The sequence below is a fragment of the Salmo salar genome, chromosome 04, assembly GCF_965601325.2.
Source record: "Salmo salar chromosome 04, fSalSal1, whole genome shotgun sequence".
NCBI lineage: Eukaryota > Metazoa > Chordata > Actinopteri > Salmoniformes > Salmonidae > Salmo > Salmo salar.
In genome coordinates, this window is record NC_138294.1 from 44,563,029 (window position 1) to 44,590,836 (window position 27,808).

General features: G+C 45.1%; 3 protein-coding genes across 5 annotated transcripts; 2 read left to right on the forward strand and 1 right to left on the reverse strand.

Annotated features, from left to right (window-relative positions):
- Nucleotides 1–230: 230 nt before the first annotated feature.
- On the forward strand, nucleotides 231–8,733 carry LOC106602977 (dipeptidyl peptidase 3). Its single transcript, XM_082974429.1, has 18 exons — nucleotides 231–470; nucleotides 934–1,270; nucleotides 1,485–1,574; nucleotides 1,661–1,798; nucleotides 1,920–1,994; nucleotides 2,074–2,164; nucleotides 3,477–3,607; nucleotides 3,740–3,870; nucleotides 3,985–4,043; nucleotides 4,132–4,326; nucleotides 5,652–5,764; nucleotides 5,879–5,971; nucleotides 6,261–6,323; nucleotides 6,551–6,675; nucleotides 6,909–7,029; nucleotides 7,183–7,362; nucleotides 7,496–7,658; nucleotides 7,842–8,733. Exons 1-18 carry the CDS (start codon nucleotides 427–429, stop codon nucleotides 7,982–7,984), a joined length of 2,292 nt encoding a protein of 763 aa, XP_082830555.1. The 5' UTR covers nucleotides 231–426; the 3' UTR covers nucleotides 7,985–8,733.
- LOC106602976 (ras and Rab interactor 2) lies at nucleotides 8,511–16,172 on the reverse strand. 2 transcript variants are annotated; one of them, XM_014196062.3, is made up of 10 exons: nucleotides 15,884–16,172; nucleotides 14,362–14,556; nucleotides 14,164–14,278; nucleotides 13,976–14,048; nucleotides 13,550–13,641; nucleotides 12,353–13,402; nucleotides 11,894–12,202; nucleotides 11,656–11,787; nucleotides 9,641–9,807; nucleotides 8,511–9,429 (listed from the first exon to the last, which is right to left on the reverse strand). In XM_014196062.3, the coding sequence occupies exons 2-10, from the start codon at nucleotides 14,554–14,556 to the stop codon at nucleotides 9,115–9,117; spliced, it is 2,448 nt and encodes an 815-aa protein (XP_014051537.2). In that variant the 5' UTR covers nucleotides 15,884–16,172; the 3' UTR covers nucleotides 8,511–9,114. The 2 variants fall into 2 exon arrangements, with proteins under 2 accessions (XP_014051537.2, XP_014051539.2); XM_014196064.3 differs by having other exon boundaries at nucleotides 15,780–16,165.
- A 430-nt stretch (nucleotides 16,173–16,602) lies between these two features.
- On the forward strand, nucleotides 16,603–26,812 carry LOC106602978 (uncharacterized). 2 transcript variants are annotated; one of them, XM_014196067.3, is made up of 4 exons: nucleotides 16,603–16,675; nucleotides 17,586–17,955; nucleotides 19,546–20,446; nucleotides 20,549–26,812. In XM_014196067.3, the coding sequence occupies exons 2-4, from the start codon at nucleotides 17,598–17,600 to the stop codon at nucleotides 20,841–20,843; spliced, it is 1,554 nt and encodes a 517-aa protein (XP_014051542.1). In that variant the 5' UTR covers nucleotides 16,603–16,675; nucleotides 17,586–17,597; the 3' UTR covers nucleotides 20,844–26,812. The 2 variants fall into 2 exon arrangements, with proteins under 2 accessions (XP_014051542.1, XP_014051541.1); XM_014196066.3 differs by having other exon boundaries at nucleotides 16,669–16,785.
- The last annotated feature ends 996 nt before the right edge of the window (nucleotides 26,813–27,808 follow it).

Genomic DNA, 27,808 nt, shown 5'->3' on the forward strand with positions numbered 1-27,808 from the left:
TTTACACTTTACTAAATAAAACGAATTGTTTGAACAAAACAATGTGCTGAAAGTGTATTTTCACATAAAAACGATTTTCAAATGAATTATGCCTTAATCTTAATTTCAACCCCATTCCCTGGCTGTAGTCCCTGAAACCCCAACACCACTGGGCTACCTACCGTTCCGGTGACCCTATGAAAGAATCCGAACGAAATGATCAAGTGTCCAGTAGAGGTCGGTGTTTGAAAGCACCGCACCGGAACCACGGCGAAATCGATGAGATCTCGCGTTTGGGGAAAAAAACACGTGATGAAACTGAGTTTTGGACGTAATTGATCAGTTGATAATGTCACTTTGAAAGGAGCATCAGTAGTGCTTTGAAAACTTCATCGGAGCTCCGGTACCAAATCGTCCCATCAGTAAATATACCACAATCACTGCTGGATGTTTCGTTGTAACGTGATTCAAGGCTTGCGTATTTGGAAGAGGTAGCTACACTATTTTTTATTTGGTATAGGTACGCGAGGCTAGCTGTTAGCCAGTGCATAGTTGGATGGCTAGCTACCGGCTATTACCATGTGCTACTACTAGATGATTGAAATGGTTTGTGGTTACGAATTTTCTAAGTGCGGCAAGGTATACTGCTAAAACGGTGGCTTCTCCTACCTTAGTTTGCTGGAAAGCTGAACTAACCTGGCTTTCGCTCCCACTGGATAGCTAGATGGCAACTACTGTAACAGACATGCTAGCTAGACTACCTGTCTAGTTAGTTCTGATTGCAATGTATTTAGTTGCAGCTAGTTTTGATTGCAATGTATTTAGTTGCAGCTAGGAAGGATGCTCGAAATGTGTCACTTGATGACTTGAGACGTAACCTGTGTGTAAGTCTAACCATGCAACTCCAACTATTTCTTAACGCTAATAATACCATGCATTTTTGTTAACCTCTAGCTACAAATTCTCAGCTGTGAGCGTTGTGTTGAAAAGGAAGCCGCAAGCATCAAGACTGTTGTTCACCATGGTGGACTCTCAGTATTACCTCCCCAATGATATTGGGATCTCTGCGCTGGACTGTACTGAAGCGTTTCGCCTGCTGTCCCCTAGAGAACAGCTCTATGCGCACTACCTCTCCAGGTCTGCCTGGTACGGAGGGCTGGCTGTGCTGCTGCAGACCTCGCCCGAGTCTGCCTCCATCTTCGTTCTCTTACAGAGGCTGTTCCGCAAGCAGCCACCAGCACAGCTGGGGAATGTGGCCACTGCAGCTGGACTCAGTCCTGAGGAGTACCAGGTAATGCGCCTACCTACAGAGCCTGGAGAGAGAATGAGTCAAACAATGTATACACCATAGAATTAGAATGTGTAACCACACACAGATGGTACAGGCTCAGCGGTTTTATCAGGTGACCGAGCACAAAGTGCACAGTGAGTCTGTTGTAATAACATGCATTTTCTGTGTCTCAGCCTGACTAGATAATAATAGTTATTGTTGTTTTTTTTGGCAGGCCTTTCTTGTTTATGCTGCTGGTCTCTATGCCAACATGGGAAACTACAAGTCATTTGGAGACACCAAGTTCATTCCCAACCTACCCAAGGTAGATAATCCTCACTTTTGTATCTGAATTATAAAAGCCTTGACAGAATGGTTATGTCCTCTTAATAACCACACATTGCGGCGTAGGAGAACCTGAAGGCCCTTGTGTGGCAGAGCCAGGCCTTCCAGGACAGCCCCAGTGAGATGGAGGCCCTGTGGGACAGCTGCTCCACCCTCCTCTTCTCCCTTGAGGAGAAACAGAAACAGCTGGGCTTGGGGGACAAGGTAAGACTTCCTGGTGCCAAACACTCACCCCACTTCTGGCTTATGTGGTGTTGGGTCCGCTTAAATACATCCTATGTACTGTAGGTGTTAATAATGACAGCGCTTTATTTCTTTTCCGCAGGGAATCACCACGTACTTCTCAGGGAACTGTTGTTTGGAGGACGCCGAGTTGGCTCAGAGATTCTTGGATTCAAAGGTGTTTGGTCATGTATTTAAGTTTGCCGTCTCATGTCCGTGTTAGAATTGCAGGATTTAAAGAGTTGCCTCCCTTACAGAACCTGAGTGCCTACAACACGCGATTGTTCAAGAAGAAATCCGAAGGGAAGGCCAGCTATGAGGTGCGCCTTGCGTCTGCTGTGCAGAAGGGTGAGAGAGCCTTTTCCTTTTTTTTTAAAGCTATGCTAATAAAGATTTGCTATAAATGACATCAGAGCTCAAGCGCTGAGCTTCACGGCTCTGTATGTGTTTTGACTGACAGTCGTTCTGAACTTTAAGCATCCTCCAAACAGCATGCGACAAGAAGTTGCACCCATCCCTCCCGCTAATTGGGCAACTTTTGCACGTCTTTGATCTGAGCGAGGGGGAAATGCTGTAGATTTAAGAGGACTCGGTGTATTTTGAAAGATGAGACATTGAGGATTAAAATAAATACCTCTTTGATGTCTTACAAGCAAACCAAACACCTGTGAGTCGAGAAGATGCACTTGGCATTTCCATATCGTTAAACTCATCACTATGTTTGACGTGGCGTCATACCCTGAGTTGTTCTGAACAGGATGTGCCTGTTTGTCTATTGTGATGAAAGTTCACCACGGAACATTCACCTGACCGTACGCTTGAATATTTTCTATGCCCGCCAAAATTGCGATCTGTTTCTCTGAATTTCCCCGTGAAAGCCTAACACTGTAAGATGGTATTTTATAACTTAGCTAGTCGTGTTGGCAATAGAACGAGCGTTCAAATGATGCCCACCTGACCAAGATTGCGATTTTGTAGTGTGCCGTTTTTGGATTGTGTAAACTGCAACGGTAATTGTGTGATGGCGGAGATCCAGGGTTGTGTTCCAAACAAAATGACTACGAGTATTCTTGCTCTAGTTTCTCAACGGCACACCTAGGAGAGCTCCAAAAAAAAGCACCTTATATTTGAAGACTCATAAGTGCATTGAAGTTACTTAGGAACTGTGCACACCTTGGAGATGTGTATATGTGGCCCTCAGAGATGTGTATATGTGGCCCTCAGAGATGTGTATATGTGGCCCTTGGAGACACCAGTTCGTCCTCACACTCAAACCCTTGTCATTTTTTGTTGTTGTCTTATGTTGCACCAACCCCACAATTTCCAGGAATATTCTTATCTTACTGAATGTATCCAGAGTATTTTTGGATTTCGTTGTCAACAAATGCACCGACAAAGTACAGTAAATGTAAAATACACATTAAATCAAGTGCAATGTTTGGGATTCAGTCTTGATAGGTGAACTGTTGTCCAATCATTTTCTGATAATCTCCAACTGTTCCCTTTTTAACTGCTACCATGTTTACGCAGTCCATATTTCTTCTGCAAGAAACATTTGAATTTAGCCCTATCCATACAGGCCAATTCCTACCAGTGTAAAGGGTTGATGTCAGTAATGAATCCTCTCTTTATTAAATCCTTTTCTCTGTCATTGCTCTAGACTGTGCAGTGGATGGGGAGGGGGAGACCAGGTGTGGCAGATATAACTTTGAGGACTGTGTCTTCACGGTGTCCAGGGGAGACTATGATCACCTCATGAAGAAAGTGAGCGAAAATCTGGAGAAAGCTAAGGTCAGTTCAAACACTATCCTAATTCAAATGTATGTTTATCCCTTGTCAACGGAAGTGCGTGACTCAAAACTACTAATGCGTCTTAACATGTCAAGTATGGTCCCATGCGAACCGTCTTCTCTTTAACGGAAGGACCACGCAGCCAATGAGAACCAGAAACGAATGCTGGAGGGATATTCACGGAGTTTCACCTTCGGGTCCGTGGAGGCGCACAAGGAAGGCTCTCGTTTCTGGATAAAAGATAAGGGACCCATCGTGGAGAGGTGAGAGAACTGCCTTCCAGATTTGGCCTTCCGGTCTGTGGATGAAAGAAGTAGCAATCGCTTCCCCTTTCGTTTTTCTTCATCTTGATGTCAGTCTTTTCCTTTCTCTCCTAGTTATATTGGCTTTATCGAGAGCTACAGGGATCCATTTGGTTCCAGGGGAGAGTTTGAAGGTACAAATTAAGAGGCAACCCTATTATCATCACGTGTTTTTGAATACTCTTTTGTGATCGCATCGGGGTTTGCCTCCTCTATCCTCAGGTTTTGTTGCCGTGGTGAACAAGGCGATGAGCGAACGCTTTGCTAAGCTGGTGAGCTCAGCCGAAGTGCTTCTGCCAGAGCTGCCATGGCCAAAAGACTTTGAGAAGGACCGCTTCCTCCTGCCTGACTTCACCTCCCTGGACGTACTGACGTTCGCTGGCAGCGGCATTCCAGCTGGCATTAATATTCCCAACTGTGAGTGCCACGTCCGAACTGACTCTTTCTTCAGTTGACACGGCCGATCCACGCCGCATCTTGTTGGGGTCTCGAAAGGATCTCTAGTGACTTCGGCCTAATGTCGGTCAGTTCCATGTTAAAAGGACCCTGGTGCACCAATATGTGACGTTTATCGGAGCATGTCAAATGAAAGTCGAGTCTCGAACTTAAACGACGGCTTTGATTTGTAGTCAAACGGATGAAAAAGGGGGTCATAGAAAACATCCACCAGAGAAAGTCTTAGAAGTTATTGCCAATGCATCAAACCACCATGTTGAAGTAAAGACCCCTGCCAACTAATATCAACACTTCCGTTTAGTTTGAGAAATGATTTGCCTTCTGTGCGAAACATTGCCTTGTAATTCCGTTACCAAAAACCAACATCTTTAAGATATTTTCTCATTTCTGAATGAAAGTTCACAAAGTAACAAGTAAAGGTAGACTTATCAATTAGTGTTTTTACTAATATATTATTGTTTATGAATTTAGTGACTCAAACTCGTAATTCTGTTACCGAATCGGAAACAGAATTACTGCATCTCAATTGGCTAGTGAGAAATCATAGTCACAAACCACAGTTAGGTCACTTGCTACTGTCCTCCCTTCCACTTACAGACTTATGTTCAGCTAAATATTTTCTTTCTCTTTCTGTCACGTGGTCAAAGCAAGAGTGAAAACCGTCTGGACAATCTCTCGCTCTCGTGCTCTCTCTCTCTCTCTCTCTCTCTCTCTCTCTCTCTCGTGTTATTGTTACAGTACCTCTCCCGGCTCTCACTGACATCTACCCATAAGCCCCCTCTCGTTCCGTTTACTTTAACCAGCATACATGGACGTTGACATTTCTGTATAGTACAGATCAGTGACCCATAATGTAATTCTGTTACTGGGTGTAAATCCACTTCACTTACTGTAGTTCGATAACCAAAATATATATATTTTTTGTTTTAACTCAAGGTCATATGGCTGACACCTCATTCTTTCTGCAGACATCTTGGGATCTTAATTCAGAGTAGATATTAAACCGTTTTTGGGAAACGTTGTCGTGTAAAAACTGAGGGCGTTTTTACCGTCGTTCTGTTATCAAACTTTGCATCTGCACATTTCTTCCAGCAAATGTGTTTTTGAAAAAATAAATTGTGTACATCTTTCAAATAAGTCCTAGTGCATAGTTTTATGGTTTGTTAAACGTTGATATCAATATATATTTTTGGGGGCATTTTAAAGTGGGAGGACTGATTCGCAGCGTAATTCCGTTACCATGAAATATCCCTGTTATCTCTGAGTGTGTGTCTGTGTTTATCTAGATGACGATATCAGACAGTCTGAGGGCTTTAAGAATGTCTCCTTGGGTAATGTTCTGGCTGTGGCATGCACTACCCAGAAGGACAAGCTCACCTTCCTGGATGAAGATGACAAAGTAATCAACTTTCTAACTATGACCTCCGTGCCATACCAAATAACCATGAAGACTGATACAATTATGCCCATCAGATCATTGTTTCCTTCAATGGTCTCTCTCTGTTTCTTTCAGGATGTGTACATTAAGTGGAAGGGGCCCTCCTTCGAGGTGCAGGTTGGCCTCCATGAGCTGCTGGGCCATGGCAGTGGAAAGCTCTTTGTCCAGGTGAGAGAGCCATCTCCATTCATGTTCATGTCATGTATGGTCAGTCCTTGCATCTATAGCCCTGTCTATGAATTTGAGTGTTTACATTTCTCCACCTCAGTCGCCCAGCTGTTTACCACAACAGTGGCAGGGCGCCACCGTTTTATTGTTTGAACTGATTGCCCCTTTAGTGTTTAAAATGTCTGGTTTAAAATCCATTGTATTTACTGTTATGTAGTCTCTGAACGGGGGATGCACAGTGCTTTGTGACTGATTTTTAGTGTTTTATTATGTGTTGTCATGTGTACAGGATGAGGAGGGGACTTTCAACTTCGAGCAAGATAATGTTCGCAATCCTGAGACTGGAGAAAAGGTGAGTCTATGTACCTCATACTTTTATTTCTGTATATTTTCTTTATTCTTTGCTTTGGCCTCGAGAGAGAGAGAGAGAATGATTTTGAGAGCGAGCGTAATGTATTGTTGTGGTGAAGTAAACGATATGTTTTAAGACTGATGATCGTGACCAATATTAAAATGTCTGGTTGCCGATGAAGGGGTTCAAGTGAGTATTGGGTGTAAAGTATGGTTTCTCTGCTTCAGATCACCACCTGGTACAAAGGCAACGAAACATGGGACAGCAAATTCTCCACCATTTCTTGCTCCTATGAAGAGTGCAGGGCCGAGTGTGTGGGGCTCTACCTCTGTCTCAACAAACACGTGCTAAGGTCTGTTTACCCGTGCTCTGGTCTTGGTCTGTTTACCCGTGCTCTGGTCTTGGTCTGTTTACCCGTGCTCTGGTCTGTTTACCCGTGCTCTGGTCTGTTTACCCGTGCTCTGGTCTGTTTATCCATACTCTGTAATCACTAAACCTACATTTTAATATTAAAGCCGAATGTATTAACAGTGATCTTATGCGGGTCAGGATGCTCTAACGAGGATGTTGTCCCTGGGTTTGCAGTATCTTTGGCCATGAGGGCCAGGATGCAGAGGAGGTGGTGTACGTCAACTGGCTCAACATGGTGCGAGCTGGTCTGCTGGGCCTAGAGTTCTACACCTCCAAGAGCAAGAGCTGGAGACAGGTCAGCTACACTAAAGTTGAATCATTTATGATGTACATCAGCCTCACTTGATCATGCTAGCTTTCTGACTCTATAGCTCATTGAATATCTTCCTCACTGCCTGTGTGTCTATCCTGCTTTGTGTTTAACTAAACCTCCTGTTCTCTGTCTCAGGCCCACATGCAGGCTCGCTTTGTGATCCTGCGGGTGCTCCTGGAGGCTGGCGAAGGGCTGGTGACCCTGAAGGAGAGCACAGGAAAGGATGGGCGCCCAGATGCCCTTATAACGCTGGACCGCAGCAAGATCCACACCGTGGGCAAGGGTGCCATCGAGAGCTTCCTATGCAAACTACAGGTACAGGTGTAGAAGGCTTGGAAATGTCTCGGTCGTGGCTGGGATTACCGGGATAAATGATCAGCCGCCAATATTCACAATAGAAGTCGAACCAAGTCTCCTATTTGACCCATTATTGTCTTTGTCCCTGCAGGTCCTCAAGTCCACAGCCGACGTGGAAGGAGGCAGAGCTCTGTATGAGCGCTACTCGGCCGTGTCTGACGGTGGTTCTCACAACTTCCTGTGCCTGCGGGAGACGGTTCTCCAGCGCAAAGAGGCTCGCAAGATGTTTGTTCAGGCCAACACAAGGGTCAAAGGTTAGTCTTCCCTGTCTTAATGCCAAGAGGGTTATCTACATTTACATGGCACAGCTCTTCATGTTTAACATTGTCCTACTAAGTGGTCAACCTTCTTGGAAAGACGGTGTATCACCCTAAACCGTTCTACCGGCGCCCGTGTCCTTGGAATTCAAAGACTTGTTGCGTGTTTGTCTGATGCAGGTGACAGTGTGGAGCTAGTGGAATACGAGGGCAGCGCGGCTGGACTGATCTGCTCCTTCACAGAACGGTTTGCCGACGACGCCGAGGAGGTGGAGGCCCACCTGCTAGAGCTGAACAAGAGGGATGCCCCCTGCTGGTTCTGAGTGAACGGTGCAGATACACAGTCAAAGCAGCGCTAAGACTCAGACATGCTGCCGTCATGCCCACCCCCGCTCCTGACTGAGACACGCCTGGCCTGACCTGTGTGGACCTGTCATAGGAATTGATCTTTCGATGCACTGTCCAAATGAATTTACAAATAAGTCGTGACTGGAATGCCACATGTGGTTATGGCTGTGATTTATGAGCCCGTGAAACATTCTTCACCCTCAGAGGCACAGTTTGAAACTACATTAAGCTCCTATCGTTATGCAGTTCTAAATTTCCCCCTGACAATATCAGGAAGGATAGGAACAGTGTAAGCAATGTCATGCAAATTTGACAGCTGAAGGAATTGAAAGTGCCTAGTGGTAGGAGCTTGGAGTCAGTTTGAAACAAGGCCAGAGTGTAGAAAAGAGAAGTGACTCAAGAGGACCATACATGGTTCCCCATCAACTAATCTGTCAATCAAGTCTAAACCACTATATTCAACTTTTTATGTCGACACATTTCAATTGCTGTTTGTCTTAGGAAAAAATTCCTTTTTTTTTTTTTTTTTTTTTTTAAAAGAAGTCCTTCCAATAATACTAATCATTGGGTAAGTTCTTTGTCCCTTGTGTCCAGGGCACTTGAAGCACAACTGTGACATGGTCAAAAGCAATGCATTTGTGAAAGGGTAGACAGTACTGCAAATTCTCTTGGTGAGGTTGGTAAGAAACAGCCTATTCAAAAATAAATAGTTTTTTTCTTTCAATACCAATGTCTGTTCCGTTTTGTTTCTCATGCATTATTAAAGGTATCTCAGGGAACTTAAGTAATGAGCTGCATAAACCAATACACCTTCAAATAAGGGCAACGCGGAGTGCCTGGATACAGCCCTTAGCTGTGGTAGATTGGCCATATATCACAAACCCCCAAGGTGCCTTATTGCTATTATAAACTGGTTACCAATGTAATTACAGCAGTAAAAATAACTTTTGTCATACACATGGTATACGGTCTGATATACCACGGTCTGATATACCAATATCCATCCAGACAAATGTTAATTTAACATATTTTAAGAATAAAGCACAAAGCAAGTCTTTCTTGCAGTTGAGTGGGGTTTAAGAAGACTTTAATAACACGTGGGTACTCAAGGTGATTCCACAAGGTCCACAGCCGCCTCTCTTGTTAGTTTGCAAGTCTTGAGTCCATCCTGTTTGGCTTTCTGGTATATGAGGGGTGTTCCACTGCTGCCTTGGCCCTGTAGGTCCTGGATCTGGGCCTGGGCTGGGATGGCTTGAATCTCCCCATCACTCCGCCAGTACAGCTTGTACAGTCCTGGGTTGTCCACCCCAAACTTAGCAGCACAGAGCTGGGTCAGGGCCTCCCCACTAACTCCTGCCTTCCACTGCAGGGTTTTTATCCAGCTGCTTTCTCCATCTTGAAACAGAACCTTGACACACCTCTGCAACACACAATTCAAATAAAGTTTCCCATGAGAACAGTTCATATCAAAGCAGTCCTACTGGTCACTTTGGGATACAGGGATTTCCAACTGTCGCATATAATTCCACTGTAGTGTTAGTGGTAGGTGTGTTTAGTGATTTCTGTTTAGTGTTAGTTGTAGGTGTGTAATTCTATACAGTATTGGTGCTAATAAATCATTTGAGTCGTACCAGTTGCTGTTGTATGTTTTTCTGGCTCAGAGCCTGGCTGCTCCGGCGCTGGCTCCAGTCTTTCAGTGAGTCTTTGGCCCCCTGGGTCAGCCCGCTAGAGGGCATTTCTTCATGCTGGCTCTGGATCAGGCACAGGCTGGCATACACACTGGTCAGGTAGTACCCACCTGATACAAACATTGCAACACTGGATTATGATAGCTATTTGGCATCATATACTATTTGAAATATTTCACATTTAAAGCATAAATACTTGTGTATATACAGTACCAGTCAAACGTTTGGACACACCTACCTACTCATTGAAATGTTTTTCTTTATTTTTACTATTTTCTACATTGTAGAATAATACTGAAGACATCAAAACTATGAAATGTCACATATGGAATCATGTAACTAAAAAAGTGTTAAACAAATCAAAATATATTTTAGATTCTTCAAATTAGCCACTCTTTGCCTTGATAACAGCTTTGCACACTTGGCATTCTCTTAACCAGCTTCACCTTGAATGCTTTTCCAAGTCTTGAAGGAGTTCCCACATATGCTGAGCACAAACTATCACAATTGGGTTGAGGTCGGGTGATTGTGGAGGCCAGGTCATCTGATGCAGCACTCCATCAATCTCCTTGGTCAAATAGTCCTTTCACAGCCTGGAGATGTGTTGGGTCATTGTCCTGTTGGAAAAACAAATGATAGTCCCACTAAGCGCAAACCAGATGAGATGTTGTATCACTGCAAAATGCTGTGGTAGCCATGCTGGTTAAGTGTGCCTTAAATTCTAAATAAATCCCAGACAGTGTCACCAGCAAAGCAGCCCCACGCCACCACCTTCATGCTTCACGGTGGGAACCACACATGTGGAGATCATCCGTTCACCTACTCTGCGTCTCACAAAAGACACGGCTGTTGGAACCAAAAATCTCAAATTTGGACTCATCAGACCAAAGGACAGATTTCCACAGGTCTAATGTCCATTGCTTGTGTTGCTTGGCCCAAGCAAGTCTCTTCTTATTATTGGTGTCCTTTAGTAGTGGTTATTTGCAGTAAATGGACCATGAAAGCATGATTCACGCAATCTCCTCTGAACAGCTGATGTTGAGATGTGTCTGTTACTTGAGCTCCGAAGCATTTATTTGGGCTGCAATTTCTGAGGCTGGTAACTCTAATGAACTCATCCTCTGCAGCAGAGGTAACTCTGAGTCTTCTTTTCTTGTGGCGGTCCTCATGAGAGCCAGTTTCATCAAAGCACTTGAAGAAACTTTCAAAGTTCTTGAAATGTTCTGGATTGACTGACCTTCATGTCTTAAAGTCATGGCGGACTGTCGTTTCTCTTCGCTTATTTGAGCTGTTCTTGCCATAATATGGACTTGGTCTTTTACCAAATAGGGCTATCTTCTGTATACCCCAACACAACGGTTTGGCTCAAACACATTAAGAAGGAAAGAAATTCCACAAATTAACAAGGCACACCTGTTAATTGAAATGTATTCAAGGTGACTACCTCAGAGAGCTGGTTGAGAGAATGCCAAGCGTGTGCAAAGCTGTCATCAAGGCAAAGAGTGGCTACTTTGAAGAATCTCAAATATATATTAAACATGTTTTTGGTTTCTACGTATGGTTAGAGCGTTGGGCCAGTAAAGGTTGCTGTATTGAATCCCTGAGCTGACAAGGTAAAAATATGTTGTTCTGCCCCTGAGCAAGGCAGTTAACCCACTGTTCCCCGGGCGCCGAAGACGTGGATGTCGATTATGGCAGCCCCCCGCACCTCTCTGAGTTGGGTTAAATGCGGAAGACACATTTCAGTTGAATGCATTCAGTTGTACAACTGACTAGGTATCCCCCTTTCCCTGATTCCATATGTGTTATTTCATAGTTTTGATGTCTTCACTATTATTCTACAATGTAGAAAATAGTAAAAACAAATAAGAAAAACCCTGGAATGAGTAGGTGTGTCCAAACTTTTGACTGGTACTGTAGATGGGGTTAATGGTTTGATCGTTTTCTGTCAGCCTTACCCTCCCCTGTCAGCCATGATGACTCCAGCAGCTCCATCATGTACTCCACCTCCACAGACAGCTCTGGCATGTTACACTGTACAATGACATAGGACAGGGCTGGTAGGAAGTCATCTGCACCGAATTCCTTGCCTGCTCATGGAGACAAGACAACTATAACCATGGATGGAAGGGATAGCAGCTGTTGGTTCTGTAAGGTTTATTTCTTTACCATGTTCTCTCATAAAAAAGCCCTCACCTGAATTGTCCGTCATGGCTTTATAGATGAGCTTGCAGACCTGCAGGAGCAGCACAACCTTGTCAATGGGCGAGTAAGCCCGCCTCATGAGAGCTAACTTCTGCCGCACCTTCTCCACACCGGCAGCATCCGGCACTCCCACCCGCACTCCAAAACACTCCAACGGGGTCTTTCCCCTAGCCACAGCCAGGCTCTCTGCCATGCTCTGAGTGGAACCGTTTCGCTCATGCAGAGTTTGCAGTGTCCTGTCTATCTGTCCCTTCAGAGGTTTCAGCACACAGCGGAACATGGCTTTCTCCAGCACCAGGTCTGCACACAAACACACAATCAGGAGGTCACATGTCATTATCTGTAGAGGGAAACATAGCAGCAATAGTTGTATTTAAAATTACTGAGCATATTTTGACTCTTTATTTGACTAATGCCTGCTGTTTGCATTGGAGATCAATGTTGCTATACCTTTCTCATCATCAGGCACCATAGTCTCAATTGGGGGCTCTAGGTCTCCACAGTCCAGCAGGAAGGTCTTGGCCTGGGAGAGGAAGAAGCGGATGCCCTGCAGTAGCTCTACGCTAGATCTCTGGCACTGAGGCTTGATCGCCTCCCGCTGCTGCCTGAGGAAATCCTGCACCAGGACACCAAACGCAGTCCTCCTGTCACGGGACAGGTCCTCCACCAGCCTCGCCACGCGCTTCTCAGGCACAAAGAAGGACACAAAGACTGCACTCAGCTTGCGCAGGACTGAGACGGGCTGGCGTGGGGGCAAGGTGCATGGGGGTGAGGGGTTACTGGTGCCCCTGGTGAGGGGAATTCGCTCTGAGCTCTCCTCTGCCTCCTCCAGGCTGCTGAGGGAACTGCTGCTGTCCAGCTCACTCAGGGAGGGAGCATATCTCTGCTCCAGCAGGAGACCCACCTCCTCCTCACCTCCTTTTTCCTGGCCCAGTCCCTGCAGGAGACCTAAGGGCACATGGTAGTCCTCCTCTGCAGTGGGAGACAGTGTGGGTGTGACCCTGGTCTTCTGTGGAAGAACTGGAAGAACCAAGCATGGCTGCAAATAGTCTGAGTCCTCCTGGACGGGTGCTGTCCCTCCCTCACCCTCCACTCTGGCTTCCACTGCTCCACTGGCCCGCTGGACCTTCTTGCTCTTAATATTTTTCTTGGCCAGCAGAGGTGGGGGAGGGGGAGGGGCAACTGGTGGGGACAAAGGGCTAGAGTTCTCAGTCGAGACACGCACCTTGAGGCTGCGCTTGAACTGGTGGCGTTTGTGCAGTGCAGGATGGGATTGCAGGAAGAGTGGGTTGATGAAACAGAGAGCCCCTTGGCCTGCTGCCCCACAGTTCAGCTCCCGGGGGCTGCGTGTTTGGATGGGGCAGAACTCCTGGAACAGGGTGGGGCTCTCCTGGGGCGTGGCACAGTCCTCAGGGGTGGGGCTAGGGGGCAGCGGTGCCACCTCGACTGGTGGGGGCCCATTGCGTGGACCTCTGAAGTTCAGCTGGGAGCTCCAGAACTCTGAATGAAAAAGAAGCAAAACTGTGTCGGCATACTTCCTCAACGCTATCCTTGACGAGTTGTGTACGGTACACAATGGCAGCTAGCATTACAACGATTGCCAACATCTTGGTTGATCAGACCTCTGAGCCACTCTGTGGTACCTACCCACACCCATGTGTGAAATGGACTCCAGCTGTTTGTGGGATGAAGCCTTGACTATGGCCTCAGGGAGCTCCAGTGGGAAGGGCAACACATCCCTGAAATAGACAGCACATACGTTTTATAGACAGGTCTAATTCTAGTAGGATATGATTTGGACCAATAATGAGAGATAACGCAGATCTAGATGGATAACACTGGTTGACATTAGTTGTCTAAATGTCCTAAACCCATTCTACAGTGAAGCCAAGAATCACTACTCGTTATTTAGCTTTACGTTTTGGCCATCAAGGCCTTCGTCACAGCAGTGTGAGGGTTTCTTCTTTTTGTCTCATCTTATTCAACTGTTGCCATGCACCTGCAACAATGAGAGCTCAGATGTGCGAGTGCCTTTTGAATTTTGAACTGTGAAGCCAAGTAAAAAGCCCATACCGGCTAACACAGTAGAAGGCAATGAGCCGGAAGAGGTCAGGGAAACCGATAGCCGCTCTCTCCAAAGAGAAGGCTGTGAATGGAAGGGAGACGGAGAAGCAAGAACAAGATCATTAGTTAAAAGCCCTCGTTATTCATATCAACAGGCTGTAGATACAACATCCCTGCCTTATTCTTTCATCACTCACTGGAGTCCACTTCGCGGATGACAAATTGTTTGACAAAGGAGGGAACGCTGTCGTCTGCAAGCCTGACACACAGCACTTTCTTCTGCGAGGTGTTGGACTTGCGCACCAGAAAGGTCTACAGAGAGGCAGAGATATACACACTTAGGTTGTGTTTTGTGCGTCCGCGTCAGTGCGGTGTGCGTTGCGTGCGCGTCTCACCCCAGGCGGCTCCCGCTGTAGGATGTGCAGAGCGGTGGCAGAGTTGATGGACAGCTGCAGCCAGACGGGGTGTGTGAGAAGCAGACGGTCCAGCACACTGATGTTCTTCAGGGAGCCACGCTGAGGACAAGCCCGCCTCTCTCCTACCAGCTCCCCGACCGGCTCAGGGAAATCATACACCGGGTCCTCCTGCATCTGGGGAACAGAGTGTACAGCATGCACAAACAGGTACAGTATGGTATCTATGCACCATGCAGTTATGTGGTTAGGCTTTAAGGACAAGTTGCCACAATGATGCTTCCCATTCTGCTCTTCATCATACCAATGCTTTGGAATCAGTACTCTTCCTGTTCCCTTCTGGTAACACTAGCAGGCATAATGTCATGACGTGCCCTGTGTTCCGTGCTGACCACTACTTCTCCATAATTTTGGGAAACTCCCACACCCTATTCCTTCCACTCACTGAGTAATCTGGAGGGTGTATGTCATCAGAGTAAGACTCACCACAATTGCGAGGGTGTTCTAACGTCTGCATATCCTAAGGATCCTACCATCAACAGTGAACTTGCTAGGACTGAAGTATAATTTTGTGTTAGCTTGTTAAACCCTTTGAATATGAGAAGGTGCGGCTATATTTTAACAGAGGTGGTTTATATGCAGAGGCTGTTATTATGGAAAATGACTGGATGTCTATTCCTCCAACTTCCCTCCAGGGATTGGCTGCTGCTGTATAAGACAGTCCTGAGCCCAACATAATATTTGAGAGAAGGGGTGGTGATGCTGGCTGCCTGACTTCCCGCTAGAAGTTTGGCAAGTTTAGACTTGGTGAGGTGGTAGAGACAGGCACTGAAAACACTCCAAACCTACTGAGCCGTGTGTGAAAATGCAAATCTAACCTAACTGAGAGGTACAAGTCTAAAATGTAAGGCAGTATCTTAAATTTGAATTCATAATAATGCAACAAAATGTCCAGAATGAATAGCCTATACCAGAGCCCACTTTTGAACCTCATGAGACTATTGTAATATTGACAATAAAACAACTGACCTGCCAGTACCTGAATATATCACCAGAACAACATAAAGTTGTAATACCAAACAAGCATTTTATAATTGGTTTATTACTGGAGGAATACCGTTTTTTATGTTGGGGAACCACTGGTGAAAAATATAGGCATAATTAACCGTTGACTATATTGTAATAGCAGACCATGAAATCAAAGGTTATTTCAGTAAATAGCACATTTTGATTCTGTATATTTTTTATTATAATGATAAAGTTACACAATCATATTGGTGGACATGGTATTGGCCTCCAATTTACTCCACACGTTTTATTTACTGACAAGTTCTGTAACTCTGTAAGAAGTAACTCTGTAAAACTCTGTAACTTCTGTGATATGTACTCTTTTTACATACCTTCAGTTAATCGATGACAGGTCTCGTGATTTCAGTAATCAAACAAAGATTCAACTGTTTCTTATTTTACACTTTAAAATAAATGGCGACATGACAAAATGTACCTTAATCTTCCGATCCCCTGTCGTGTGAGAGATTATGCTGAATAGTCTACTGTAAATTCCACTTGATCCTTGAATGTCCAAATGCCACAGAAACGTCTAAAGTACAGAAAACTGTAATAGACTGAGATCTATTGACATGCCATGTTGGCGCTGTCTGGACTGTCCAGGCAGAGATCTCTCTGCGAGGCTGTGATTCAGAAGTTCCTCGCATTCCTCTGCTCTGTCTTCCTTATATTTTCCATTCACACTTTGGAGAGAAACAAACCTGGCTGGGACCAAGGCTAAATACGCATGCGCCCGTCACCACCTTGTGAAACATCTCCTAAATACAGTATTGTCAACGGGAAAATCGCCACTAAAACACAATTGAAATCTATTGTTTATTCTGTCCTTTGTGAAAGAGGGTTATATAATTCATCTGCATACATTTCTAAACTTCTGAGTGGTCATCATCATCACTGTAAACAAATAATGCAGCAATCAGGAAACATGTAAATATTTTACAGAATAAATGTCTGTTTCAATTTGGTACACACACTTTTGCAATGGAGACTTTTAGATAGACATCGTTTACCATGTTAAATGTAGCAATAAGAAGGACCTAATGGTTGAAACACTAAGTGGTAGCCCATTTGTACACGCCACTCTAACAACATGCTCAGTTACACTGTAGCAAAAATATTGTAGCATTAAAATGACGAGTTCTGCACTAGTCTGTTGTAGGAAATATACACGTCACTCGCTCAAAGATCGGAACCGGATGTGGTCATTGAAAATATTGCACCGCGTTAGGTAAGATGGAAGCACAGTGTGCTTAGCTATTTTGTTTTGTTGGAGTAAAACTATTGTTATTTTTGTTGAACTCAGCAATCGTTATGGATACACAATGGGATGTTAAAAATGTACAGTATGCTCTAAAGTGTTGCAAATATATGTAACTGCTTATGAAAACTCAAACATAACGCAAGATTGCTAGCTTAGCTAGCCAGCAAGCTAATTTAGCTAGCTACTGTTGCTAACTCCAATCCGCGCCGAATTGATCATTTTAGCTAGCGAGCCAAAATAAATCTGTGATCACACCTCGGCCAATTTATGTTGGTAATATACAGCAGTTTCGAGTGATTCTTTGACCATCTCATGTTTTCCGATCTGGTGTTGCCAAGTATCTCCGAATTGATGCCACCTGGACTCGATAAGGGGGAGGGAACTAACAGTAACTAGTTGGCTAACTTAGCTTTGCAAATGCTAGCTAGCAAGCTTTGCAAATGTTAGCTAATTAACTGAATCATTGCCAGCAGGTTTGACCATGGACTAGTTTAGCTGCATGATTTAAAAATATTGTTAATTACACGTCACGTTTTATTAAACTACTATATTCATTATTTGCCTATAGAGTACACGTCCCTTTTCAGTTCTGTAAAAAAAATGTTTACATTTATTTATAACTTATTTAACTAGGCAAGTCAGTTAAGAACAAATTCTTATTTATGATGACGGCCTACACCGGCCAAACATGGGGCCAATTGTGCGCTGCCCTACGGGATTCCCAATCACGGCCGGTAGTGATACAGCCTGGATTCGAACCAGGGTATCTGTAGTGACGCCTCAAGCACTGAGATGCAGTGCCTTAGACTGCTGTGCCACCAGCTGAACGATAAACTAACTTAGCTAGGTCAGTGACACCCTCCTATTCTTTCCCCAGGTGTGCCCAGCCATGGAGTCGACAGATAAGAACAATGCTATAAAGCTCTTCGTGGGGAACCTGGCGTTGGACACCTCTCAGGAGGACCTGACACAGCTCTTTGGGCCATACGGACAGGTGGTTACCTGTAGTTTACTCAGGCAGTTTGCCTTCATCCACCTCCAGGGAGACGGTGCTGCCGATCGAGCCATAAGAGAACTGAATGGACGGGAGTTCCGTGGCCGCAACCTAGTGGTTGAAGAGTCCCGCGGACGGCCCCTGAACTCCACCAAGGTGTTTGTTGGGAACCTTAGTGCCATGTGTTCTGCTGAGGACCTACAGGAGCTCTTTCAGACCTTTGGGAAAGTTCTGGAGTGTGATAAGGTCAAAGGTGAGCCATGTCGTTTCCCCCCGCCTTTTCATGCATTTACTTTGTGTACATACAGCAAAACTTCAATTTAGTAAATAGACTAAATGTTCTTGTTTGTAGCTAGGTCTCCATCCACTGGTCAAAATGGGGTTTTTTTGTATTTTTTGGTTGTTACGTTTACCCCTTTTTCTCCCCAATTTCGTGGTATCCAATTGGTAGTTAGTCTTTTCTTTGCTGCAACTTCCGTACGGACTCAGGAGAGGCCAAGGTCGAGAGCCGTGCATCCTTCGAAACACAACCCAACCAAGCCACACTGCTTTTTGACACAGTGCCCACTTAACCCGGATGCTAGCCGCACCAATGTGCCAGAGGAAACACTATGCACCTGGTGAGTGTCAGCGTGCACTGCGCCCAGGAGTCGCTAGAGCGCAATGGGACAAGGACAACCCTGCCTGCCAAACCCGGACGATGCTGGGCCAATTGTGCGACCCCCATTGGTCTCCCGGTTGCGGCCGGCTGCGACAGAGCCTGGACTTGAACCCAGAATCTGTAGTGGCACAGCTAGCACTGCGGTGCAGTGCCTTAGACCAATGCGCCACTCTGGAGGCCCGTCGAAAGATTTTCAAGCGAATAATTAATATTTGCACAAAGAAAAGGCCCATTTTCCTGGCAGAACCGTTTTCATCAGACTGCCTTGTTGCGGATAAAAAGCGTTGTGTATTGAGTGCACATAAAAAGCACTGTCGTATAACTTAATTTACAAACTCTTGCGATAATCAACAAATTTGCCCACTGGTCTTGGCACGTGCTCTCACAGGTAAAGTTCAGAGTACATGATGAGATTATGGACAAGAACAGGATCATTTTTATGGTTCAATTTGTCAAGAGTATCTCGACGTAATTGGCAACCAAGCACCGATCATCATATCACCAGCATTTAAATTAAGACCCTGGATATTTAATGGAAATGAGCCTACAACCTCATCACCGTGCACTTTCACCACGCTGTGAATCATCACTTATTTCATCTGTAGCCTAATGAACTGCATGCTTTTTCACCTCGTCGCAGGAGGGCCACGCAACATAGCATCGCGTGAATGGAAGTTTACTTCGATATGATGGTTATTATACAAACAATTGGTTAAAAAAAATATATATCCACCGATGTTTGTCGCACACATATTTTATTCCCCCCCCCCCCCCCCCAAATGTTTTTGTTGTTGCATGTATTTTGTTTTGTAAACATTTAGGAAAGTGTACAGACAATTTGGGCGGCAGGTAGCCTAGTGGTTGGGCCAGTAACCGAAAGGTTACTGGATCGAATCCCCGAGCTGACAAGGTAAAAATCTGTAGTTCCTGAACAAGGCAGTTAACCCACTGTTCCCCAGTAGGCCGTCATTGTAAATAACAATTTGTTCTTAACTGACTTGCCTAGTTAAATAAAGGTTCAAAAGAAATACTTTTTCTGTCAGGCCTATCGGGAGTTTATTTTATAAAAAAAATAAAAAATATTATCCAACATATTTTCCTCTCATAAAAATAGATGAATGGAAACAGTTTGGTGGTTAAATTCATTAGCTCGCTGTGTTGTCCTCCTGTGCTTGTTTACAGCGAGGCTCTCTTCCTCGGCGGGCTATGCCTTTGTGCACATGGAGCGGAAGGAGGATGCGCTGCAGGCTATCGAGGCCCTCCATGGGACCACCTTCAAAGGTCGACCGCTCTCTGTGGAGCTCTCCAATGTGCAGCCCAGTAAACCCACCACCACGACAGCCAAGGTCCCCGTCATGAGTCACTATGCCACTGAAAGCCCCTCCATCAACCCTCATATGGAGCACCACCAGAGTCAGGCTGCTGTACTGGCTGCTGCCGTTGCTGCAGCTGCAGGTCTGCCTCTTCAGGTGCAGCAGAGCTTGCACAACTCTGTCTACAACACAACGAGCTTTGATCCCACCTACGCTGCGCTAAAGGGCATGACGGCAGCCAGCGCCACAGATGGTACTCCAGTGAGCCCTGCGGTCTACGGTGCCCTCGCCAGCCAGGTGTACGGCTCTGTAGCAGATCAGGTATATGACTCTATAGCCAACCAGGCCTCCGCCTATCAGAATTCAGCCACACCGGACGCAGCAGGTTACAGTAACCAGTACGACGCAGCAGCTGGGGAGGCATCGTCAGCCCAGGCAGGTGGAAACCCGGCCTACGGCGGGGCCTCTGCTTTCTACAACGGTAGCTCCGCCTATGGCTCCACGGGGGGTGCAGACCCCACCGCCCAGGCCATCTTTGAGGCAGCACGGGCCCGCTTCTTCCAGCAGGGCCAGCAGGTTCTAGCTGAGCAGCAGGCGGGGACTAAGTCAGGGGACAGAGACCGCAGCCCAGTACGGCGCTCCGCCCCTCTGCTGCCTGACCCCGTGCCCCAGCCCTTTCCCCAGCCACGCCCCAAACGCCGTGCCCTCCTCCCAACGCCACCCGGCCGACCAGAGGACCCTGCGGCTGCTGACGGAGACCCCATTGCCAGGTACGTGATGCACCTCTGAGAAAAGCCTTGATATTTGCACCTTTTTGAGGCCGTTTTGATATTTTGAATGTGTAATTACAATGTTATGTTTCTGAACTTCAGATGCTATGCAGAGTACTATCAGCAGGTCCAGCAGTACCAACAGTACCAGCAGTACCAGCAACAGTACCAACAGTACCAGTATGGCTACCCACCTCCAGCCCCGACCCAGATGCCCCCCACGATGCCCACCCACCAGATGCCCGTGCAGGCCCCGCCCCCGACGGAGGCACCGCCCCCAGGGCCTGCCACCTACGCCCCAGCTAGAGCGTATGAGCCACCTTCATCACACAAGGAGCCCCTCCTCCGCCGCCCTGACTACTCCCACCTCCACATGCCAGAGCCCCCCTACCGATAACCCTTTAGATTGCAGTGTGTGTGTGGGTTTTGAATGCTGTGTGAGTAGTTCTGGTCCGAATGTCCATCACTGCAAAGTGCCCATTTATAAATCCCCTGTTCTGCAGCTTTTCGTATGTGAACACATTTCGAACTAGTTCATTTGACTTTATTGTAGGCCTGGTCTTGATAAGAAAGCTGCCCCACAAAACAGTCATCTGTATTGGGAAGTCGTTATGGTAGTGTCTTCTTGATTGTGTTGCGTACTGGGTGCTCTTTAACGACAAGTAATCCTTATTCATCCCCTACATTTTAGTTTAGTGAAAACAAATTCTCAAATTTGCAAGAATATTCATCCATACCAGAGGAGTGCCTTGTTAAAAGCCTAGCTGGAATATTTTGTAAAATACATTTGTGTGTGTATATATGTGAGCGTAGAAAGGAAGTGCCCAAATCAATCCATGCATTTTGTTAGCAGGCCCTTGCCTCTGTCCTCGAGGTGACTTTAGCTCCTCCAAATTAACCGTTAGTTCACGTGTATAGATGACAACTTTTTTATTTTGCCATTGGCCAGATCCCATTTGTTTTATTTGTATTGCCTTCATCGAAGACTTAATATGAAAAGTCAATGTTCCAATAGGTTCCAGCATATGTAGATATTTGGGTAATAAAATGGTTATTGGGTTTAGCGCTTGTGTTTTAAAAGATTTAAAGCAAGGGGGCAAAGTAGCTTTACATAAGGTAATTTGGACATAAGGACCGGTGTGAATGTATGTATGTGTGGGCATGTGTAAACCATCTAGTGGAACAAAATGTACGCGTTTTTAATAAGTCACTTTTTATAACAATCACAGGAATATATATACATGCATACATACACACAGACCTCAGTCATCAGTCTTTCGCCCCATAAAGTGTGGTGCTGGGGCTTTGGGAGAGACACTCAGGCGCTTTACTGCACCGAAAAGAGAAAAAAAATGAAAAAAAACCTCACGTTTCCTTGTACACAGCCAGCCTCTGGGGAATGTAGTCCTTTCCCGTGTCTCACATGACCTTCTGTTAGATCTGATCAAACCTCTCGGATAGAAAGGCCAACAAAGCAGACCATTTTAGTATCTGACAGTCTAGCTTTAAACTCACATTTTCTTGGGGAACTAGTTTTTAATTTGCAGCCTGTGATACATGAATGCTTTCCTCTATTTGTATTATACCATGAATACTATCCTAGTGACTTTTGACTGGTTTGACCTCTTGGTCTAAACGTAAAATGGAGATGTGGCAGGTGCATGCAGAGGGTTTCCTTCAAGCATGCCTTTCAGGATCTGAGGGAATTCAACTGCCATTTTGGGCCTCACCTTTTCTCCAAAGGACAAAAACGAGTGGGCTTTTCTCTCACACAGTACATTGTGTGGTTTGACGGGACGAACTTTTGACGGTTTTCTTTTGTTTTCTGTTGGTTGAAGTGAACTTCCTGTGCGATCGTGGTAGTCATATTCTGTAAGCGTGTTTACTTCAATTGGACCATCAAATTCAGGAAGTGTCTCAAATGGAATGTGGAACCATTAGGCTCCCCAGGTTTGAGCGAAAAATATTTGTTCCTATTATTCAGTACCTATTGAAACGTTACACTTCTCAAGCTTAAGTAATGAGAGTGATTTGGTTGGCGAATAAAACAGCACCATGCGACCTGTAATTTTTCAAAATGAAAATGGGAAATGTTAGCCCCATCGGCTTAATTATTAGACATGCGATTAAACTTGCTGTAAAATCGTTTCCATGTTTTTTCAAAGGATTTACTCATTGTTTCAACCTTGCACGTCTAAATAGAAACAGAAGGCGAGAAGTTGCTGCTCTTAAATTCTTGATTATTTAATTTTCTATGAACTGTGACGAGATCATTTGAACCGGTCTCAATTGGGCTCTACCACTTCAGTCTTTATTACACCTACACTACATGACCTAAAGTATGTGGACACCTGCTCGTCGAACATCTCGTTTCAAAATTATGGGCATTTAATATGGAGTTGGTCCCCGCTTTGCTCCTGTAACAGCCTTCACTCTTCTGGGACGGCTTTCCACTAGATGTTGGAACATTTTCTGCAGGGACTTGCTTCCGTTCAGCCACAAGCGCATTAGTGATGTTGTGCGATTAGGCCTGGCTTGCAGTCGGCATTCCAATTCATCCGAAAGGTGTTTGATGGTTGAGGTCAGGGTTCTGTACAGGCCAGTCAAGTTCTTCCACGCCTATGTCGACTAACCGTTTCTGTATGGACCTTGATTTGTGCACGGGGGCATTGTCATATTGAAACAAGAAAGGGCCTTCCCCAAACTGTTGCCACAAGTTGGAAGCACAGAATCATCTAGAATGTCATTGTATGCTGTAGCGTTAAGATTTCCCTTCACTGGAACAAAGGGGCCTAGCCCGAACCATAAAAAATGGCCCCAGACCATTATTCCTCCTCCACCAAAATGTACAGTAGGTACAATGCATTCGGGCAGGTAGCGTTCTCCTGGCATCCGCCAAACCCATATTCGTCCGTCGGACTGCCAGATAGTGATGTGTGATTCATCACTCCAGAGAACATGTTTCCACTGCTCCAGAGTCCAATGGTGGCGAGCTTTACACCACTCCAGCCGACGCTTGGCATTGCGCATGGTATTCTTAGGCTTGTGTGCGGCCATGGAAACCCATTTCTTGAAGCTCCCGACAAACAGATCTTGTGCTGAAGTTTGGAACTCGGTAGAGAGTGTTGCAATCGATGACAGACAGTTTTTAATCGCTACGGGCTTCAGCACTCGGCGGTTCTGTTGTGTGAGCTTGTGGGCCTACCACTTCATGGCATTGTTGTTCCTAGACGTTTCCACTTCACAATAACAGCACCCACAGTTGACCGGGGCAACTCTAGCAGGGCAGAAATTTGACAAACTGATTTGTTGGAAAGGTGGCGTCCTATGACGATGCCACGTTGAAAACCACTGAGCACTTCAGTAAGGCCATTCTACTGCCAATGTTTGTCTATGGAGATTTCATTGCTGTGTGCTCGATTTTATACACCTGTCAGAAACGGGTGTGGCTGAAATAGCCGAATCCAATAATTTGATTGGGTGTCCACATACTTTTGTATATATATAGTGTACCTCAGAACACTCAACAAACCTCATGTCAACCGTGGGTGTTGGGACGGCCTTCAACTGTCCTTCTGTCATTATCACAGGAATATTTTTTGTAGCCTTGTTCCTTCACAGTATTTGGATGTAGGAGTGGGCTGTAGACTACAGTTGCTTACGGGTCGGTTTTGATTTCTGTTAGGAAAATATTGATTTGTTATATATCAATCTTTCTGGTTCCCATGCCAACATGCACATTCTATACTAGACCTGCTTATTGCAAACACATATTCCTTGATATGGCTTTTTGTGATGTTAAAACTGTAGTGCATGACCTTGTTACTTTTATTGCACTTCCAGCCATTTTCCCTTCTCGCTAATTATTACAGCTAAAATGGCTCCTGGGCCCCTGGATGCCATGTTGCGTGTGACGGGGAAGAGAATTAGAGTCGCGCAATGCCGTGGACGCAGTCCCCACAAAGGTAAAGCCCTCTGCCCCCGACCACGCCTGCACTTCGACCATACACTTCCCTCATTGACCCCACTCCTGCACAACGAGGCACTCCATCTTATTATTCCGTTGAGATCTGGGATGCTGGAAGCCCAAGCCACCCAGTTCACAGACGTAAGGGGCCTGAATGTCTGGCCATGTCCCCTCATTGGAGTCCTAGTATGGCTAATAAGGGTTAACTCCACCAGGCACTTACACTATGGTAGCCTTTGCAGACTCACCTGATCTGGGTTTGATGTTGGATGTGCCTAGATATCATCCAGCCTTTCCATTCCTCTTTCTGATTCCATTTTCCATAAGGGAATTAGATGACCCATCTACAGTAGTCAGGTTTTTTTTGTTCTTATTTTCTTTCATTCTATTTATGTTTTTAAAGGAAGTAATCAGTCAAATTGAAATTAGCCACTATATATGTCATTCAATAAATATTGAAGTAGTCCTTCCAGATGAAATAGATTTAGGAAACTATCGTATTGTAATTGAGGATGATCAGGTTGGGGCTTGCCGGAGTTGTTGCGCATGTTTGTGTTGTGGCATTTTTCTGAGGTATTTCCAGCGAGACGTGCGTTCACTCTCAAAACTGAGGTGTTCCAGCTGTGCTAAGGACGCAGTGGTACGCAAAAGGCCAGCTGAACGGAGGGAGGTAGGGCTATCGACAACTGTGTCCCACGCATGTTGGGTGAGTAACCAATGCACCACTGACCGGCTCAAATCCACCTACCCCCCCCCCCCCCCCCCCTCTCAATCCGCAACACAACACCCAACCCTTATCCCATAGCCAATACATCTACAGGCCTACATCACCATGGCCTAGAGAGAACATTCCACAGCTGCATTAGCTTAGAAGATATGGATGCCGAGAGGACACCATTCAGTATTGTACCTCCCATGTTCCGCTGCAAAGTCAATTCTACATTTCCTAATCGCCCTGTTAAATTGTCTAATTGCAATTTGCGTACCTTGATTGGGAATCCTTAAATTTATCTCGTTGTTGATTTTTTAAAGGGATACTTTGGGATTCTGGCAATGAAGCCCTTTTATCTAATTCCCCAGAGTCAGGTGACCTCATGGATACCGTTTTATGTCTCTGCATCCAGTATGTTTCTCGAGCCAATGCTAGCTAGCGTTGGCACAATGAACGTTTATGTTATCTACTAGCATGCTAGCAGTTACCATAGACTTCCAGTCAGCACGCCAATGCTAGTTAGCAACTTCCTTCAAACTGCACGCAGGAGCATAAAAAATGGTATCCACGAGTTCATCTGACTGGGGAAGTAGATAAAGGGCTTATTGACAAAATCCTGAAGTATGCCTTTATGATTTCATAGGCTGCGTTTACACAGGGAGTGCCATTCTGATCTTTTGCCACTAATTGGTCTTTTGACTGAGGTCTGACAATCGGACTACACTGTGTACAAAACATTAGGAACACCTGCTTTTTCCTTAAGACTGACCAGGTGAAAGCTATGATCCCTTATTGATGTCACTTGTTAAATCCACTTCAGTCAGTGTAGAGGAAGGGGAGGAGACAGGTTAAATAAGGATTTTTAAGCCTTGACACTATTAAGACATGGATTGTATGTGTGCCATTCAGAGGGTGAATGGGCAAGACAAAAGTTAAGTGCCTTTGAACAGGGTATGGTAGTAGGTGCCAGGCGCAAGAACTGCCAGTGTTTCAAGAACTACAACGCTGCTGGGTTTTTCATGCTCAACGGTTTCCTGTGCGTATCAAGAATGGTCCACCACCCAAAGAACATCTAACCAACTTGACACAACTGTGGGAAGCATTGGAGTCAACATGGGGCCCGAATCCCTGTGGAACGCTTTCGACACCTTGTAGAGTCCGTGCCCCGACGAATTGGAGGCTGTTCTGAGGGCAAAAGAGGGTGCAACTCAATATTTGGAAGGTGTTCCTAATTATTTTTGTGCGCTCTGTGTATATCGGCCTACGGTACACCTTGCACAGTTTTGAATCAAAGTTTCCTTACTCATCTGTTACATTCAGGTTCTAAATCGCCAGTAACCACATACTACTAAACAATTGATCTCCAGTTCCCCCTTCTCAATCTTTTGTGCATTGGAACTCCTGACAACATATTTTTACTTAGACTTGTTTGAGCTCATGTGGATTAAGACCAAAAAGGATATGTAAGATCAAGCTTTATTAGAAATCAGGGGAAATACTGTACATCTGTAGATTAGGGTTATTTGTCCATTACAGAAAAGGAAATATACAGGTTGCAGAACCATTTATTTGAAATGTAAAAATGATAATCACCTGAAATGTTTATTTCCTTGTTGACATGTTAGATAAATTAAGACACATTGTACTATGTTATTTGTAAGACTCAATAAATTTACATTTGAAACGACTAATTTGTTTTGGCTAGCCTACTTTTTGACGAGCATGGAGGGACATGTTTACTGAAAGGTTTTGCTTTGCGTTATTACTGCGGAGGGTGAATGTGGATTAAAGCATTTCATATTGGACTTTTATCCTGAGCCTGCAACCCCTGGTTAGTGGCAGTGCCCCCAAACCCTGTCACACATGGCTACAATAAAGAATGTATCCTATATCTTACACTTATTTGGCTGAGTTTACACAGGCAGCCCAATTCTGATCTTATTTTCACGCTTTGGCCGATCAGGTCAGCTCTTGGAAAAAGAGGTAGAGGTGAAAGCTCTGATATGATTGGTCTAAAGACCAATTACTGGGGTGAAAAAAAATCTGAATTGGGCTGCTTATGTAAATGCTGCCTAAGTGACGCATATTGATCTGTAGAAAAGTCATGCATTCTACAAAAATAATGAACACAACATGCAACAATTTTAAAGATGTTACAGTTCATAATGAGAATCAGTCAATTGAAATAAACTCATTATGCCCTAGTCTGATTTTCACATGACTGGGAATACTGATATGTGTATGTTGGTCACACATACCTTAAATAAAATGGGCCTCAGGATCTCGTCATGGTATTTCTGTGCATTGAGATTGCCATCGATAAAATGCAATTGTGTTTGTTGTCCGTAGCTTATGCCTGCCCATACCATAACCCCACCACCACGGGGCACTCTGTTGACAACGTTGACATTAGCAAAGCGCTCGCACACACACACAAGGCCATACACATGATCTGCGGTTGTGAGGCTGGTTGGAGTATTGCCAAATTCTCTAAAACAACGTTGGAGACGGCTTATGGTAGAAAAATTAACATTCGATTCTCTGGCAACAGCTCTGGTGGACATTCCTGCAGTCCGCATGCCAATTGCACGCTCCCTCGACTTGAGACATCCGTGGCATTGTGTTTAGTGACAACTAAAGTGGCCTTTTATTGTCCCCAGCACAAGGTGCACCTGTGTAATAA